The following is a 15,992-nucleotide window of genomic DNA, read 5'->3' on the forward strand; positions in this document are numbered from 1 at the left end:
CCACTGCCGCCCGCGTCCCCATTGGCTGGCTCGGAGCACCTGACCCGCGCGCCGGGCGCTGATTGGCCGGTGCCGTGAGGGGGCCTGCCAAGATGGCGGCCGGGGAGCCGCCGCTGAGCTGGTGAGTGAGTGCTCCGTGCCGGCCGAGCCAGGCGGGGGGAGCGGGACACGGCGGGGCCAGCGAGACACGGCCCCGCCAGCGAGACACGGCCCCGCGCTGCCCCGCCGGGGGTAGAACGCGCCGCAGCCCGGGGGCAGCGCGACAGACCTAGTCTCCGCCCCGTCCGGCGCCGTCCCCGCGCTGAGGGCGGGCGGAGGGTGTGCGAAGCATTTCTTGTCGCTGCCGCCGCGGGAGCGGGAGGAGCGGAATCCCTTCCCTGAGGGGCTCCGTGTCCGTGTGTGCCCACGGCGGAGGGACAGCGAGGGCTTGGAAATCCGGGGCCGTGGCGTTGTTCGTGTTTCTAACACGAAACGCCCCTCAAAGACGTAATTCGGTTCCTTTAACCGAGGGGTGGGATGGGTTTGAATTAGTTTGTGTGTGATGGGTTTGAATTAGTTTGTGAGGTAAGACGTAAATAAATCCTTTCTTACACCTTTTTCAATAGCTTAGGAAGGTTGGTGTCGTATAAACCCTGTACACTGGAAGGGCTACATTAAAAAAAAAAAAAAGAAGGTAAGATCAGTGTAGAAAACAAAACCAACTCTTTTCTGAAAAAAAAAAAAAATAAAAAAAGAAAAAACGGTGTATCTTTTGCAAAAATTCCAGCAAGTTCAACCCAAAGTTTGGTTTTCTTTGATGGACATATGAAAGTGTGTAACTACCATCAGTTTCTCTCACCACATCTAGAATTTATATATTGTATTAGTGAAACTGTTCTTTTTTACTGTAAAGAATGTGTATTTTATTGTTGAAAACCAGAAGGAATTAGTATGTCTGTAACTTCCACAAAGAGGAAATCTGGAAACACTGTGTAGGCGTCCTCTTTTATTTTATAAATTATTCTGGGTTTTGTTTCTTGGGGGCAGCTGTGGCCTTTGATTTTTTTGTATTGCAATGTATTTTAGTTGTTGTTGTTTTTTTTTATTAGGGATATTACACCAAAAAATGGCAAAGAAGTATTTTTCTCACATGAACTTTATGAAAAATATTCCTTGTCTCCGAGCCTGTCTGAACTGTGGCATTTATCGAGGAGGTATATTGTGTTACTTTATCACCTTGTGCTCTTTGTTGTCATCCCATGGACAGATGCTCATACTGTTTTGGGGGAAAGCTGGGTGTTCTCTGGCACACAGGGATTTGTTACTGACTCCTCCAGCAGGTCTGTGCTTCAGCTGCTGTGACACTTCAGAGAGCAGGAGGAGTCCAGGGTGGGCCCTCTGGGATTCTGTGTCTTGAAGGGGGTATTTTGAGGGTTTTGGGATAGAGATTAGGTTATTTGTTGGGGCTGGTGCCTGTTTTTGCTTTCTCTTACCTACTAAAGAGGGATGAAGTTTGACCCACACCCTTAACTGGTCAGGGTGAGGGGCCTGTAACCCACAAACCAGACCTAATGCTTTTTAGGGATTCATGTCTTGCTGTCTGTCCGTGTCTTCTCGCTATGTAGAAGGGTGACAGTCCTGTACATTGAAATCCTTTTCACTTTTGTCTTTTGGAAGTAGCCAGCACTGTTTTCATAAACCCAACAGCATAGGAGCATAAACCCAACTCCATAGGTGCAGTGGAGATACAATTAATTCCTTGATTATTGCAGAAACTCTGTAGAGAGTTAGCTGAAGGCAGGGAAATGAAACTGTGTGAACACAGGTGGTACAGGCAGTGTTGTTTGTGCAGGTTTTATGTCCTTTTTTTTCCTTAAGGAAGCAGAATCAGCATTTATTTTGCATAGTGAAAGGCCTGTCTCGTGCTGCTGGATTTGAGCATTTGGGGGGCTGTGTTTAGAGCACTGGTTTTGCTCAGCAGCTGTGAAGCTGTAGGGAGGTGCAGGTGTGTCCTGGGGAACAACAGGCACACCACAGAACCACGGAGCTCCTGTGCTCCAAGGGGGAAGTTCAGCATGGGGAGAGATAACTTGTGCAAAAGGGGAATTACTGTATTTTTATGATCTGACAATGAGAACATGCCACTTGAGAGGAATACCTGCTCTCTCTATCCCACATCTTTAACCAGAGAAGGCTTTTCTGGTTCATCTCTGTTGGAGCAGCTTTCCTTGGAACCGGCAAGAGATGAGCACAGCCCTCACAGCTCACTGCTGGTACACCTGATACTGCTGCAGGATTCTTCCTTTGCAGGGTGTCTGGAGTAGACACTGTGGAGTGGGACTGTGTTCAGCTGTGTGTGGTTCAGGTGTGTTTACAGCCAGGAGAGGCCAGAGAGGCTGCAACTGGGAAGAATCAGGAGCTGATGGAACTGGGTTGTGTGGCCATAGTCAGGGGGCAGAGAAATTAAACCTCTTGGAGCAAATGTGAAAGGAAAAGCTGGAGGAAATTTGCCAGTTTTTATATTGGGGTTTCTGATAGATATTTACTTAAGTGTTGGTGTAGAAGCTGTGAAGGCAGGGTGCTGATAAAACGAAGGGGGAAATTTAAGCCGTCAGCTCCAATGAAGGATAATGCTGTAAATATGGGCAGAAAAGCTCTGTCAGATTATTTTGGTTTGCACCCCAGTGAAGCCTGTGACAGCACTGCATACTGAAATGATCTTGATGTGCTGCCATTTCATTCAGTGCTGAATGCAGCCAATTTGAGCTGCTAGAATTTCTTGATGTTCCTACATTGGCATATCTGAGTCAGCATCTTGTCGCTGCTCCAGCTTAATTAAATTTGCCAGTTTGTGCCACGGGGATGGACACATCCCTGTATCCAGAGAGACAGCTGTGAAGTGTTATTAAGAGCTGTGGATGTGATACTGCTGGGTTTGAATGACACTAGAGATGTTTCCTACTGCTGAAATAGTATCTTAAAAATATGCTTTTTCCAAGATCAGCAGTTAATGTTCATTTTGTCTGCCTTAAGTATTTTCTCTCTTAAGAACAATTATTTTAAATAGAGCAGGGCTGAGCTGGTTGGCCTTCATGTACTGGAGTGGTTTTAAGAACCAGCTTTGTTGTTGTTAGGGCAGCTGTGCCCCTTGCCCTGGCCTAATGTCATTTGTGGTGGCTCATTCCAGCATTGTTTAGAGTAGAAAATTAAACTCTTGAACTGTGTACTCTGTAAGAATTTCTTCATTAAAATCTGAAGTTTCTGGTGTTACAATGAAGTAATTTAAATGTTGTTCTTTTACAGTGAGAGACTTAACTAGAAAAAGCCTTTCTCCTTTACTATCATAACTGACTTTTAAGTTTGACCTTTCTGAGTGCAAACTGAACACCAGCCATCAGTGAGTGATGAAATGGGGAGATTCTTTATCTTTTCATTGGTGATGGGTGTTTCCAGAGCAAGGAATCCATTTCACATTTGCCTTGTTACCTCAATCTTGAGTATACAGACTAATACAGACACCAGTTTGTTTAAGGAGAAAAAAACTCACTAGTTTTTTTTTTTTTCCTGTTTTTAAACAAGTGGCAAACCTTCTGCTGGTACTGAGGGTGAGTCTGACTGTCCAGGTGGAGTTTCAGAATAAGAGAAATCCTCTGGCACAGCCCGGGAATTGGAAGAGCACAGTGTCTCTCAGAGCATTTTGCTGGATTTGAAGTTTAGGCTTGCATGACTGCCTCTATTTATTAATTCTGACAAATATTAGTATTTATGTGAAAAGTGCAGATTCTTTTTGTTACTTTTCTTTCAGAGAGGCAAAGAAAAATGTGGAAGCCCTGGGAAGCTCTTCAGAAAACAGGCAGCCTTGTGACGTGCAGGCCACAGAGTCAGCTGAGGCAGAGGCCAAAGGCACAAGTGATGATCATCCTTTCCCAGAACCCAGGCTCCCCTATCCATTCACCTCTTGTCTGTCTGAGAAGGAGCAGAAAACATACTTATATCTGATGACCAAGTACTCGAAAAAAATCAACCATTTTCAAGTTAATGCAACAAGTCAAAGGGAACTGTTCACATATTTGGTGAGTGCACAGCTATGGACACAGCAGTGTCACAAAGGGAGCCATACAATTTTTTTGTTACAAAGAATAAAGGGGAAGGTGGGAACATTGGTTTTTAAATTCAGTTTGTTCATGTGCTGCCACATCAGTGCTCACAGAAGTAGAAGGGCTCGAGTGCACCCTTGCAGCTGAGCCTTAGCTGTGTGTTTAAAGGGCTGTGGCCTTGTTGGATGGAAGTATTATTTGAGCTGAATCCTGTAAAGTGCAATTAACAGCAAATGTTTTTGAGCCATTCCATTTGGTTTCCCATGCTTCCTTTTTAATGCTAATTCCTTTGTTTTATGCTGTAACAGTGAGAATGTCATTCCTGGGCACATGAGTATCTACTGTGTTGTTACTTTTGGTACAATTTCTGGGGAAGTCAGAGTCAGATACTTTGTGGCTTTAGCATGTAAACTTCATCAACAATGTCTTGCAGCCTTTCTTTTTATAAAGCACCCTACCAAAAGAGGCTTGCTGTTTGTTGGGTGGTGGTGTTTTGTTGGTTTGGTTGTTTGTTTTTTTTAAGGAAATGGGCCTCACAGAAATTTCTTTTCCTGGAGTGAACCTCTTAGCATTTGCCAACTTGAACAGCAAGTGGAATCTACACCCTCCCTCGTACCATTGTCTGTACTGCCTCTCTGGAAATTTTGCTGGTTACATACCTAGCATAGAAGATTCTGTTCTGTCTTAAAAGTAGATTTTTCCTTTCCCCAGCAAATGAAAGAAGTGGTAAACAATGAAGTAGCAGAATTTATGAAATTTGCCCAAAATGCTGCAAGAAGCTGTGCCCAGGATTATGATGCCATCTCGGAAGATGCACTGCGTTATACTGAGGTCAGTGCCAGGTGCCATTCCATCTTTTCTGAGCTAATCCCATTGGAATTGTGAAGGAGATACACAGACACTGCCCGTGGGATGTGCTGCTCCCTGAACTTGTGCTGATTCCATGTTGGGATGAGACAGGGGTGGCATTTCCCTTGGCCTGTGGTTCATTGTAGCCAGTGAGGTATGATACAAATGAATGCACTGAACAAAATACGTAAAATCTTAATAAAGTACATTAAGTAAAGTGCATCTTTATATTTGGGAACAGAGAAGTTGCATTTACATTAAGAAGTTGCTCCTAGATACACACCACTGGACAGACTGTTAAATTCTACAGTAGCATGTTACAGAGGCTCTTTAATCAGAGGTGACTCAGGCTTTAATCATAATCATCTGCGAGTTCATGCTGTGGTAAATATCCACTTTGGTGCGATCAAACATGAATGCAACTTCATGTATCATTCCTGGGTTTTGGAAAAGGAATTCCAGAATAGAGGTTCATTAAACTTTCCCATCAGTGGGTTGACGCAGAGTTTGGGCACGTGTTCAGGCAAAAACCTTGCTTGCATTTTTTCTTTTCCCTAAAAACTGGGATTGGTTTTGCAATTTTATATCTCGTGTCTATTTTTCAAAGTGATTTTGTCATCTGGTCACAAAATGTGTCTCCAAACTTGAAATCCTGTTTATTGTAAGGTTGATACCCAGATTTAAAAATGAAATAGGAGCACATATTTAGTTTTAAACAATACTTGCAAAAATAATTCAGTCTAGTTACTAAATAGAAGTGAAATGTCTTAAATGCATAATTCAGATATAAAAGTTATCTGGAGTTGACATGATAGCGAGTTTCAACACCAGTGGAATCATCCTGTCTTTACCTTTGTGCCTTTTACCTAGGCCTGTGTAAACTGGGTGGTAACACAGAAAAATACTAGTTCCTCTAAAAGATAATAAAGAAAGTAATTACTCGGTTTAGCACAGTTCAAACTGTACAAACCCGTATTTTTTGGTGATTTGCTGGGCCCGTGTGCATACATTGTTAGCCTTGCATATGGAGGGCTGAGGAGAGTTTAGAATATGTGTCACTTCTGACACATGTGATTGTAAGAATACTGTAAATCTCAGTAGGTAGATTTGCAGGTATCTGTAAATTTTTAAATGCAACTTGCAATGGCAGAAAAAACTTCAGAATGAAATTCTTATGAAAGATACAAATGCATGAACAATTTTTGTTTTCACCTTAGGAATTGCTCCGTGCCTGTATTGGACATGTGCAAAAGTATCCCGAGTTTTACACGCTCCAGGAGATCATGAGTATCATGGGAGGGAAGTTCCACACACAGCTGACCTTCAGGCTGGAAAAAAATCTTCTTGCAATGGTAATACCTTATCTATTGGTTTTGTGGTTGGTTTTTTTTTCAAATAAGTAGAATTACATCAGGATTGTGTTACACAAGGATTTGGGATTTTTGCAGCTATTATTCAGTGCTTGGATTAGGGGTTATAATTGATAATTAAAATTATTAATTAAAACTTTAATAAAATTATTTTGGTAGTAAAGCTGTCCACTGTATGTTTGCCATAAAAAGATTACAGTTATATTTTTCATATAACACAACTTTCTAATGCAGCTGCATAAATTATGAGTGTTTTTCCTCACAAGAAGTGCAATGTTGGGTCAGCAAGATGCTGTTAAAGCTGTTTCCTGACTCTCTTTGCTTTCTCCAAGGGTACAGCAAGACGAGGTAAAACAGATTTCCCTGCCATGCCCGTTCAGCTGCCCACAGATTATGAAACTGTGACATCTATTATAACTCCAGAGAAAAAGGCTCAGATTATGCATAATGTAAGTTACCTTCCCATTGGCATTTTGAAGGCATATTTTGTACCAAAGTGCCCTTTGGTCCTGTTTCTGGGTTGAACAGCTGTTAGATTCCATTCCACCTCCCCATTAAAGAGATGTTATAGCTGTAAACAGAATATGGTGATGTCTCAGGTGGCAGAAAACATGAGCACAGCTGCATTTTCCTTCCTTCTCTCATGGTGCTTCCATTATCTTCTTAGTCCTTTTTCATGGACATGTGTCCTCACAGTGTTTATCAATTTTATCATGTCAGTTCTGAATTTGTATTCTTCATGGTTTTGTATTTGTTTTGAGGTTCTTTATATGTAATTGGTATTGAAACAACTGGGCAGTTCTAACCATACTTCAGTATTACACATCTTTACTATGCTATTACTTTACTCATAAGAAAATCTGTAATATATATTTGCAAGTTAATCTGGTTTGGGGTTTTTTTTCTTCAGTGCACTCCTGTATTTCATGATCACCTAAATTCCTGTTCAACCCAGTAATTCAGATTTATAGGGATGAACTGAAAGTACAAGTTAAGGTGATACATTATCTCATGCTGCAATGTGATTGCATAAGATTCAGACAGAAACCTTCAGGGGAGTTTTCTTCTTTTTCATTTCATTCTGAAGCACTGTGGTGGTATTTGGACTTTTTTTTTGGGGGGATATTGATCCATGTTCTGGGTTTGGAGTTTTTCTTGTAAATTTAAATCTGTATATTTCTTAAAAAAGAAAAAGAACTTTAAAGGAAATATTTTTTTTTCTTTTTCTGTTTAGGATATAAGTTCAGATTCAAATGCAGAAAAACTTGCTTTGAAATACTGTCCTCAAGTTGTTCTAAGTAATCAGTCATTATTTACTTTACTGAATAATCATGGACTAAACTACAAGGAGCAATGGGAAATTCCAGTTTGTGTTAAAATGGTCACTGTTGCAGGTATGGGATGTTTCTGTTATATAAAAGCTGATCTGGGGTCACTTCTTATAGTTTTCTACACCTTGTTACTGGGAATAGTCCCAACCTCTGCAGTTATCCCCATAAACATTGAATTTGGGCACACAGATATTTTCCACTCAGGGAATAAACAAAGCAAACCAAAAAACCACTTTAATATCCTTTTGCTTTTCAAAACTGAGAGTTGTGATCCTTGGAAAGAAACCAACTGCATGAAGCTGTTAAAATTATCAAGTGAACCGATTTCAATAAGCTAAAAAAAAAGAGCCATTCTGAAAAAGAAAAGAGCAAACATTTTCTGGAATTAACAGTATCTATTCACATCACAGAATAGTTAAAAAGTAATGGACATCCATGGAGATACTTTTCCCATTTGCAACAAAAATATTTCTATTAAATTGATGAATTCATCTGAATGCTTTACTTTGGCTGTGAAGCCCTCCTTCAGTAATCTGAATATAGATTTCCTCTCTTGATAACCTTTTTCTTTCTTTAAAATACACCAGGGTTTATTCACTATGAGTATTTATAATGTTTGTTGTCTTGGAATGTCCTTGTGTGCATCTCACACAGATTTCTAAAGCAAACTTGAAAATAGTAAATAAGCTATCAAATATCTGCAAATTTTACAAGTTTTGTGCTTTCCTACATGAAATTAAATTGCTTTATCAGTAAAGATATGCCTGATTCCTTTTGTTATCAGCATTACAGTTTTTAAACTTGATTTGGATCCCAAGTGAACAGCTAAAGGGCATTCAGAATGTGCTAGAAATACCTGGTGTTTCTTGAAGGGTTTCTCTGCTCCTTCCTTTTCCGCCTTTCCCTGGGACCAACCCCTTGCATGAATTTATTTTTGTGTTCCCCACATGCCTTTGCTCTCTGTGTGATGTGGGCAGGGCGTGACTGAGTTTTAGTTCTTGCTGAGGTGTGAAGGAGCGTGGGGCAGCAGAGCCCAGACACAGGGACTGATTAAAGACAAACAAAGTGCAGCCTTCACTTCTGGGCAGTGAGACTTAACAAAGAAAAACTGACTCTCACCCAAGGGAGAAAAAAAGAGCTTTTTGGAGAACAGAACATACTTGATGATAAAATGCAGTATAAGAAGTGATGGATCCTAAATTCTTATTTTCCAAATTGCCTATTTAGAGCTGTGTTTGACATGTGCTCAGCTGGTAACGAGGTGTGTGTTGGTGCTGCAGCCCATCATCACTCACACTGCACCTGCACACACTTGGATTTTCTGTTGTTGGTGAATGAGGGGATCGTTTTTCATTTCTTCTTCTGTGAATGTGGAGTGGATTTGACCATAATTGAAAATTGAAAGATTTATTATTTACATTATACAACAGTCTTTCTTCCTTTCATTTAATATGTACTCAATCTCTTTTTGTTCTTGAAAAGGTAGCAAACCAGCTAAAGTGGTTTATGTTGATTCACCTCTGCTGAGAAAAGAAATGACAGTAAGAGAGAGGAATCAGATCTTCCATGAAATTCCAATGGATTTCCTAGCAACTAAAACATCCTATGTTTCAATTTCTGATGTATGGATGGACAAACCAGCTGAGGACAATCTGTTCCAGTGGGATGTATGTAGGTTCACCTACTCTTAAATAAAACAAACAAAACCAAAAACTTGTGTTATATTTCCTAAATTGCTTTTTTTTTTCTAATAATGAAGGAAAATTTAGGTTTTCTGTTGACAGTTTTTCTACTGCTGAGTTATGGACTCTGTTATAAAGTGTCCATATAGTTCCTTTAAATGCTTCTACTCCATGGGCACCCCAGCTTTACTACTGATTCCATTAAAATGTGTTTGGATCAGTTACTTCAGTGGGAAAAGTTCTCTGAACTTAATTTCCCTCTGGAAAGGCCTTCAATTCTTAGGACTCAAGATATTCCATGTTAAACAGGAACATTTTTTCCATTACTGCCCCTCTTTCCCAACAGTCAAAATATGGATAGTAGAACACTTGTCATGTTTTCAACTTGACTGTGCCTTGTTTGTGATTAACACATTCTGTTTCTTACTTTGTTTTATTGGTTGGTTTTTCTTAATATGATTACTTTTTCATCCTTGTGTTAAGGTGTCCTCTGATACCTACCAGTGCAGGAAGATTCCCCTTCCAGATGACACAGGGATGGACTTTGATGATGATGTTACAGAACTGGAAACTTTTGGAGCATCTGCCAAGCTCTCAAGAACTTCTAAAGTGGAAAGTACTTTTCCTGCAGTTAGTAACACTGCTAAAGTTTTATCTCATGGCCTAAAAATGGGGGGAAAAATTACATCCACTATAAACAGTGGAGATGGAGAAGGGAAAACCCCCCTTTGTGAGCAGGAAGTTTCAGCATGTGCCAGTTTGCAGCTTCCATCATTAGATGGCATTCCAGGCTTCAGCCCTGGAGAAAATTCCCCTGGTGAGTCAGTGGAGACAGGACTGAATAAAGCACAGGGTGCTGGGACCAAGGAAGTCTTGAACAATGAAACAAACCCAGATCCTCTGTCTGATGCAGTCAGTGACAAGGAAGAGTCTGATGCTGCCCAGAGCCACGAGACTCAGCCTCCCTTCTGCAGCAGTGACACGGATGAGGAACGTTTGGTCATCGATTCAGAGAGTAAAAACACTGACTGGTGCCAAACAACTGCCCCAGCCACTGCCTGGGATAGCTCAGCAGAGCCTGCAGGATCTCCTTCTCCCACCCAGATCCCTTCAGCAGGCATGGCTGATGGCTCAGATTCCATGGATCAGGGAAAGAAAGCCTGCAGGAAACCCCCCAGGAAGTTATCCAAAGAGCTGGATCCTGTGGGACAGATTCTGAAATTGCAAACTGAGCTTCTCAAGTCACCTTCCCAAAAAGCTCCCGAGCCAGTGGGGGGCTGTGACAATCCTAAAGCTGTGCCAGCCCAGGGGCCTCCGTCCCCAAAACCACTGGTGACCTCCAGCGCAGGAGCTGGGCCAGCCCCGGCCTCCAATCCCAGCAGGAACACCTGGACTTGGCTCTTTGAGGGAGTGCCAAAGAGTAAGTTAAGTGTGTTCATTGTGTGAGGAGGAAAATGTCCAATTTTTGATAAAATGCCACAGAAAAACATTTGAATCCTTCATGTGAAGAATGTGGTAATAGAGCATCCATTACATTTACCTAGGCATGTGCCTTTAATTCTCCCACAGAGAAGGTGCTGTTAATTCCTGTCTTGCACACATAAGGGAACATTTTGGGAACTTTTTGTCCACAGAGCTGAATGAGGAATACTGTTTTACTGTAGGGAAACAAAAAGCTGTTATGCACAAGTTTTTTAAGCAAGGAAAAGAAATAATATGGTAGTGAAATGAGTTTTTGCACCAAAATTCAAACATTTTAGTAGTCTGGTCTGCCAAAACAGGTTCTTGTCAATCAAAAATGGAACTATTTGACTTTTTTGGTAGAATAAAAATATAATCAAATTATGCATTTGATCATGTAGGAATTAATACTTGATTACTTCATCTGTAGATTAACACAACTAATTTAGTTGAAACTGTGTTACCACTTCCTATATTTTTATTGATTTAACTGAATTTCAGTAGTCACTGCCAGACCATTTCTCCTCCCTCAGTCTGAAGGGCTGAACAGCACAATACTCTTCCTGTTTCTCTGTCTTTTTAAAAGACAGAGTCTGGAATTCAGGTATTTGATAATAGAAATACAATTTTTTTTTAATAGAGATAGTGAAACCAATATGCTGGCACAGCAGAGTGACTGTGTGAGAATAGGAAGCAGAATGATACAGTTTGACACCTCTTTGTATGTCTGTTTTGCAGAAAGCCAGAGTCAAGTTATATATTTTACTAACAGAAAATAACTTGCAGTCCCTTGCATGACAACATCTCCCACATTTCAGAATATGTTCAAAGATGCACAGAAGCTCCAAGTTTAATGTTAAATGTATTTGTAACATTTCTACAAAAATGGAGTCACAGCTCTATTTGTATGAGGAATCTAATAATGTGGGGTTATTTAAAAATACACTCTTTAATAAAGTGAGCATTTTCCAAATGTAATAGTTTTTAAACTTTTTTTTAATGTGTAAGTGACTTTTTGTGCCTGACGAAATAGTTTTCACCCAAAAATCTCAGGAAGCAAAACAAATTTTAGGGAAAAAACCCCAACCAACCAAACGAAAAACATCCTACAAGGGAAAAAACTAATTAACCTCATGGTAAAAAATGTCCAAGCTTGTGATTTTCTGTGGTTTTTGTTTTCTGCAGGAAAGCTGCCAAGTGAACTCGAGCTGGTTGAAGAAGCCCCCTCAGAGTACACAGCCCCTCAGGAGGGCAACGTGGTGTACAAGCTGTTCAGCGTGGGTGAGCTGCTGCTCCTGGTGCGCTGCACTGTCCAGAAAGTCAGGTCACTGCCACGGTACCACAAAAAGAAAAAAACCCAGAAGGTGCTTTTAGCTTTTCGTGGCTTGGTTTTGTTTAACAGTTGTGCCCAAGTGGCATCTCTGGGATTCCCAGTCCCTTGTGGCATCTGTGCTTTCACTCAGACAATTTGTACATTTAATTGGAACTCTGCAGTGTGGGTCTTCCTTAAGTCAATATTTACTGCAGGAAGAGAGGGAAGAATAACTTGTGATTACTCTAAAGCTGCTTGATTAGAAGATAAGCAAGTATGAATCTCCATTTTTTACTGCAGTAATATGCAGGGATAATGATACTCATGTCAACTCATGTCAGTTTGAGCTGTTCTCAACAGTTAATGCAGTGATGGGGGTTTGGCCCAAGGCTTTGAGAATGTTCATGATCTTAAATACTTCCAGTTAGGATTCAGCCTTGCTATTGTGCCTGGTTAAGCAGAGAAGTAGGAGATAAAATGAACAACACAGGACACAAAAAGAGATCCTATTAATTCTGTTTGAAAATACTGTGGGATACACTTATCTTAGCAAATGGTTTATCTTATGGAATAAAGTGGTTTAAATGCAATTCTAATGGAAATATGCCTTGTAACATAGGAGAAAGGAAGCTTATTCTGTAATGCTCAGTCATTTATTACTTTGTCCAGTCCTCTGAACCATCCAGCATGTCTGATGTGGTGTGTCCCTGCAGAGGGGGCAGAATTCCAGCAGACAGGCTGTGACTGTGTCAGGAGGTGCTTATGCTTTGTTGGAGAGGAAATGGATCCTCAGAACTCTGGTTCCTGACCAAGATTCTGTGCTCAGAATGTTATTTTGAAGAAATACCATCCCTTTGCTAGTGATGCACTGCTCAGAAATGCCTGTGAGAGCTGCTTGGTTTGTTATTGGCAAACTGAGCACTTGGTTATTTTTTTTTAATTTCTGCTGCAATTCCAGCTGTGGTTTGTCAGTGACAAGAGGTTTGTTTTCTCTGTCAGTGTTAACACACAAAGGTTTGCCTCTGATTTCAAATGAGACTCCAAGCATTAGGTTCTAATTTCAAGTGAGATTCTCACAAGAGGAATAAATGGCAGGATTCCACTAATAATAATCAGATCAGAAATACAATGTATTTTTTCTTGAATTGCTGCAGAGGGCAGTAGAGCACAGAAGTGTAAACTTCAAATTAATTTAGTTGCGTGGAAAAATGACTCAGCAGCAGAATTTTATCATTTGTAAAAGCTTGCCTGTCCTTTTTCACTGTTCTTTTTTTTGGTTTTGTCCCTGTCACCCTCCTCTATGTAATACAGAGTCTCTGTGCCCCAGGGTTGGTACTGTGGCTTTCACAGAGTGGGAGCCATCAAACAAAGTCTGTGTAATGTCTGTGTTGCTCCATCTATGGTGGGGGGCTGTGGGCATTATAAACTAGGAAATGTAGTTAAATTGTGGACATTTTTGGACAGTGAGTGCTGATTTTTCTTTTATTCTCTCTTTTACAGCTTACTCCCATATTCCTGCTGCCCAAACTAGAATACCAGGCCTATTATGGTGTGGAAGCTCTGACAGAAAGTGAAGTGTGTCAGTTGTGGACAGAGAGTTTGTTGCATTCTGAATGTTTATTTTATGTTGGTAAGTTCATGTGTTGGTTTTCTTCCTAAGAAATGTGTGTGTGTATGTAGAACAGAGGAGATACATATTTGTTAAAGGTCTAGTCCATATGTCCTTATTTATTTTAACTTTCCCATTTTGTTTTCCACTTTTAAGTATGTGTTTAGTCTAAAATTTGAGTTGGGTGGTGAATGAGGATATTCCAACGTTGGATTTAGATAAATAGCATCCATTAATGTTTGTTTTGCAGAACTGCATTTATTCTTCTTTTAAAGACAAATGTATGTGTAATGTGGATTCAGTTCTCTGAAGTTAGAAATCCTCCTGACTTAAAGTGTCTTTGGGTTTTGGGGGGAGTTTTTAGCTCTTGGGTTTTTAAATGACTCATATGGATCATGAATTATCACAGGAGTGGTAAAATACTTCTTGATGAAATGTGAACTGTGAATATATCTTATCACTTTGTGAAAGCATTATAGATAAATTAGTTATTGTGTACCAAAATAGAAGATGAACAGAGGAGTGGGTGTGTGGCTCAGAGGATGCTGATTCTTTGGCCTTTCAGCTTGCAGTGTGGGAAAAGGCCAAATGTTCATTATTTCCTGTTTTCAATGATAAATAAATTTGTTATTTAATAAATTTGTTATTTCTAGACTGATAACATGTGGACAGGTAAGATACAATGAGGAAAACCAAGCAAGAGAGTAAACCAGGTTCTGTCATGAGAAACTGGAGAAATTACACTCTTTGAAAACACTTCACAAGTGTCTCATATCTGAGGTGCTGGAAACAATTTTCTGGCTTGGCAGAACTGAAATTCCTCATAGGAAGAAATAAAATACACAGCACAGTATTACTGAGAGCTTCTTCCCATAGCTGGAGAGTTCCTCAGGAATTCTGAACACTGGATGGTTTCACTTAAGTGTGTTTTCCAAGTTTTCCGTTGACCATCTCTAAATGATCTGTGACATTTAATCTCCTAATATGTGATATGACCTGAAACATCTCTGTCAAAGAGATGGTCTTGGTACTCCTTGTCCTGCAGATGGAAACAGGAGATAATGTAATGGAATCCATGGATTGCAAGTAACATTCCATGAGAATAGAGCAGGAAACCACAAATCTTGTGTAGAAGAGATGGCAGCTGAAATCCAGAGCACAGCAAATAAAGGCAATAAAAGAGGAATTAAAAGTGTGGGAATGTGAGCAGAAAGCTAGACTTGTAAGGCCATTTATTCAAAATGGCATAAGCCAAGCACGTCAGAAATGCAGTGTTATGAGGGAAACTCCACTGACAAGTGTCCCATAGAAAATGCTGTGTTCATGTTTGTACAATGACATTTTAACATCAGGAAAGTGTTTGTGTCTGTTGGGATGTATGTTCTGTAGAGAAATTAAAAATGCATATAAAGACTGTGGCCAGATTTTTTTAACAACCCTTTTTACACACGGAGAGCTTTCTGATACTGATTATCTTGTAATTAATGAGGTTTTAAAAGGGAAAATTTGCAACTTGGTGGCTGGTTGATATTTAGAATATGCTTGGCATGTACTGTGAGTGAGGGTGGTGCTGTTTGTGCAGTGAATGTTCTGCAGAGGGGCTGCCTGGCATTCCTGTAGGAAAAGCCTGGTTTGTAGGGTTGTTATGGCAGCAGTGGTGGCCTGTGGTTGCCTAACCTTTCCACTTGTGCACTGTATTACAGTTCTGCTGTTGCTGACTCACATCAGAGTGCTATTTTAGAAATGCCCACTTCAGCTTTATAATTTTTCTATACAAGTGTTGTATCCTACCACAGAGTTATAGAGTTTATGTGAAATCTGATGTATTTGAGGTAGAAGTTTTGCTGATCCCATGTTTGTCTGCTCTCCATATTTAATGGAAATGATGTTTCTAATTTTAAACTTGAAAAGCAATATTTGCTATGGTTTTTCTCCTCCTTAAAAAAAACCCTCACAAAGAGCTAATTGTGTGCACAGTTCTCCATGTCTAACTGTATCTTACCGTGCAATAGAGAAGCATTTCTTCTCTTATTATTGAACAAGCAGCCCAGTATATTGAATTACACTGCAATTTGGCTGCCTGGAGAAAATCTTATCATGGGTTTTATAACATTTCCGGAGTCAAAAGCAGTGGAACTGCAGGGAGAGAGTGATGTGTTTGCTGAGCACACAGAGGGAGCAGTGGAGCTCTATCTAATCTGCCATCAGATACAGGGTACCTGAGGCAGGGCTTGGCAGGAGGCTGCAGGCAGCTCAGCCAGCCAGCACCCCTTGGAGCAGAGACTGCTGGCAGGGTAGGAGA

The 15,992-nt window shown here is 40.5% G+C and overlaps 1 protein-coding gene across 2 annotated transcripts in view; it reads left to right on the plus strand.

Annotated features, from left to right (window-relative positions):
* The first annotated feature begins 72 nt into the window (after positions 1 to 72).
* Positions 73 to 15,992, plus strand: part of ICE2 (interactor of little elongation complex ELL subunit 2) — a 25,263-nt gene continuing 9,343 nt past the window's right edge. Inside the window, exons 1-11 of one of the 2 annotated variants that reach the window (XM_027657897.1) lie at positions 73 to 121; positions 1,089 to 1,193; positions 3,785 to 4,052; positions 4,788 to 4,907; positions 6,143 to 6,277; positions 6,628 to 6,744; positions 7,530 to 7,689; positions 9,109 to 9,293; positions 9,792 to 10,728; positions 11,955 to 12,133; positions 13,582 to 13,711. In XM_027657897.1, the coding sequence (XP_027513698.1) occupies positions 93 to 121; positions 1,089 to 1,193; positions 3,785 to 4,052; positions 4,788 to 4,907; positions 6,143 to 6,277; positions 6,628 to 6,744; positions 7,530 to 7,689; positions 9,109 to 9,293; positions 9,792 to 10,728; positions 11,955 to 12,133; positions 13,582 to 13,711 (2,365 nt within the window). In that variant the 5' untranslated portion in view covers positions 73 to 92. The remainder of the gene's footprint in view (positions 122 to 1,088; positions 1,194 to 3,784; positions 4,053 to 4,787; positions 4,908 to 6,142; positions 6,278 to 6,627; positions 6,745 to 7,529; positions 7,690 to 9,108; positions 9,294 to 9,791; positions 10,729 to 11,954; positions 12,134 to 13,581; positions 13,712 to 15,992) is intronic. The other variant, XM_027657898.1, reaches the window with a different exon arrangement.

This window comes from Corapipo altera, unplaced genomic scaffold, assembly GCF_003945725.1.
Source record: "Corapipo altera isolate COAL_440 unplaced genomic scaffold, ASM394572v1 308, whole genome shotgun sequence".
NCBI lineage: Eukaryota > Metazoa > Chordata > Aves > Passeriformes > Pipridae > Corapipo > Corapipo altera.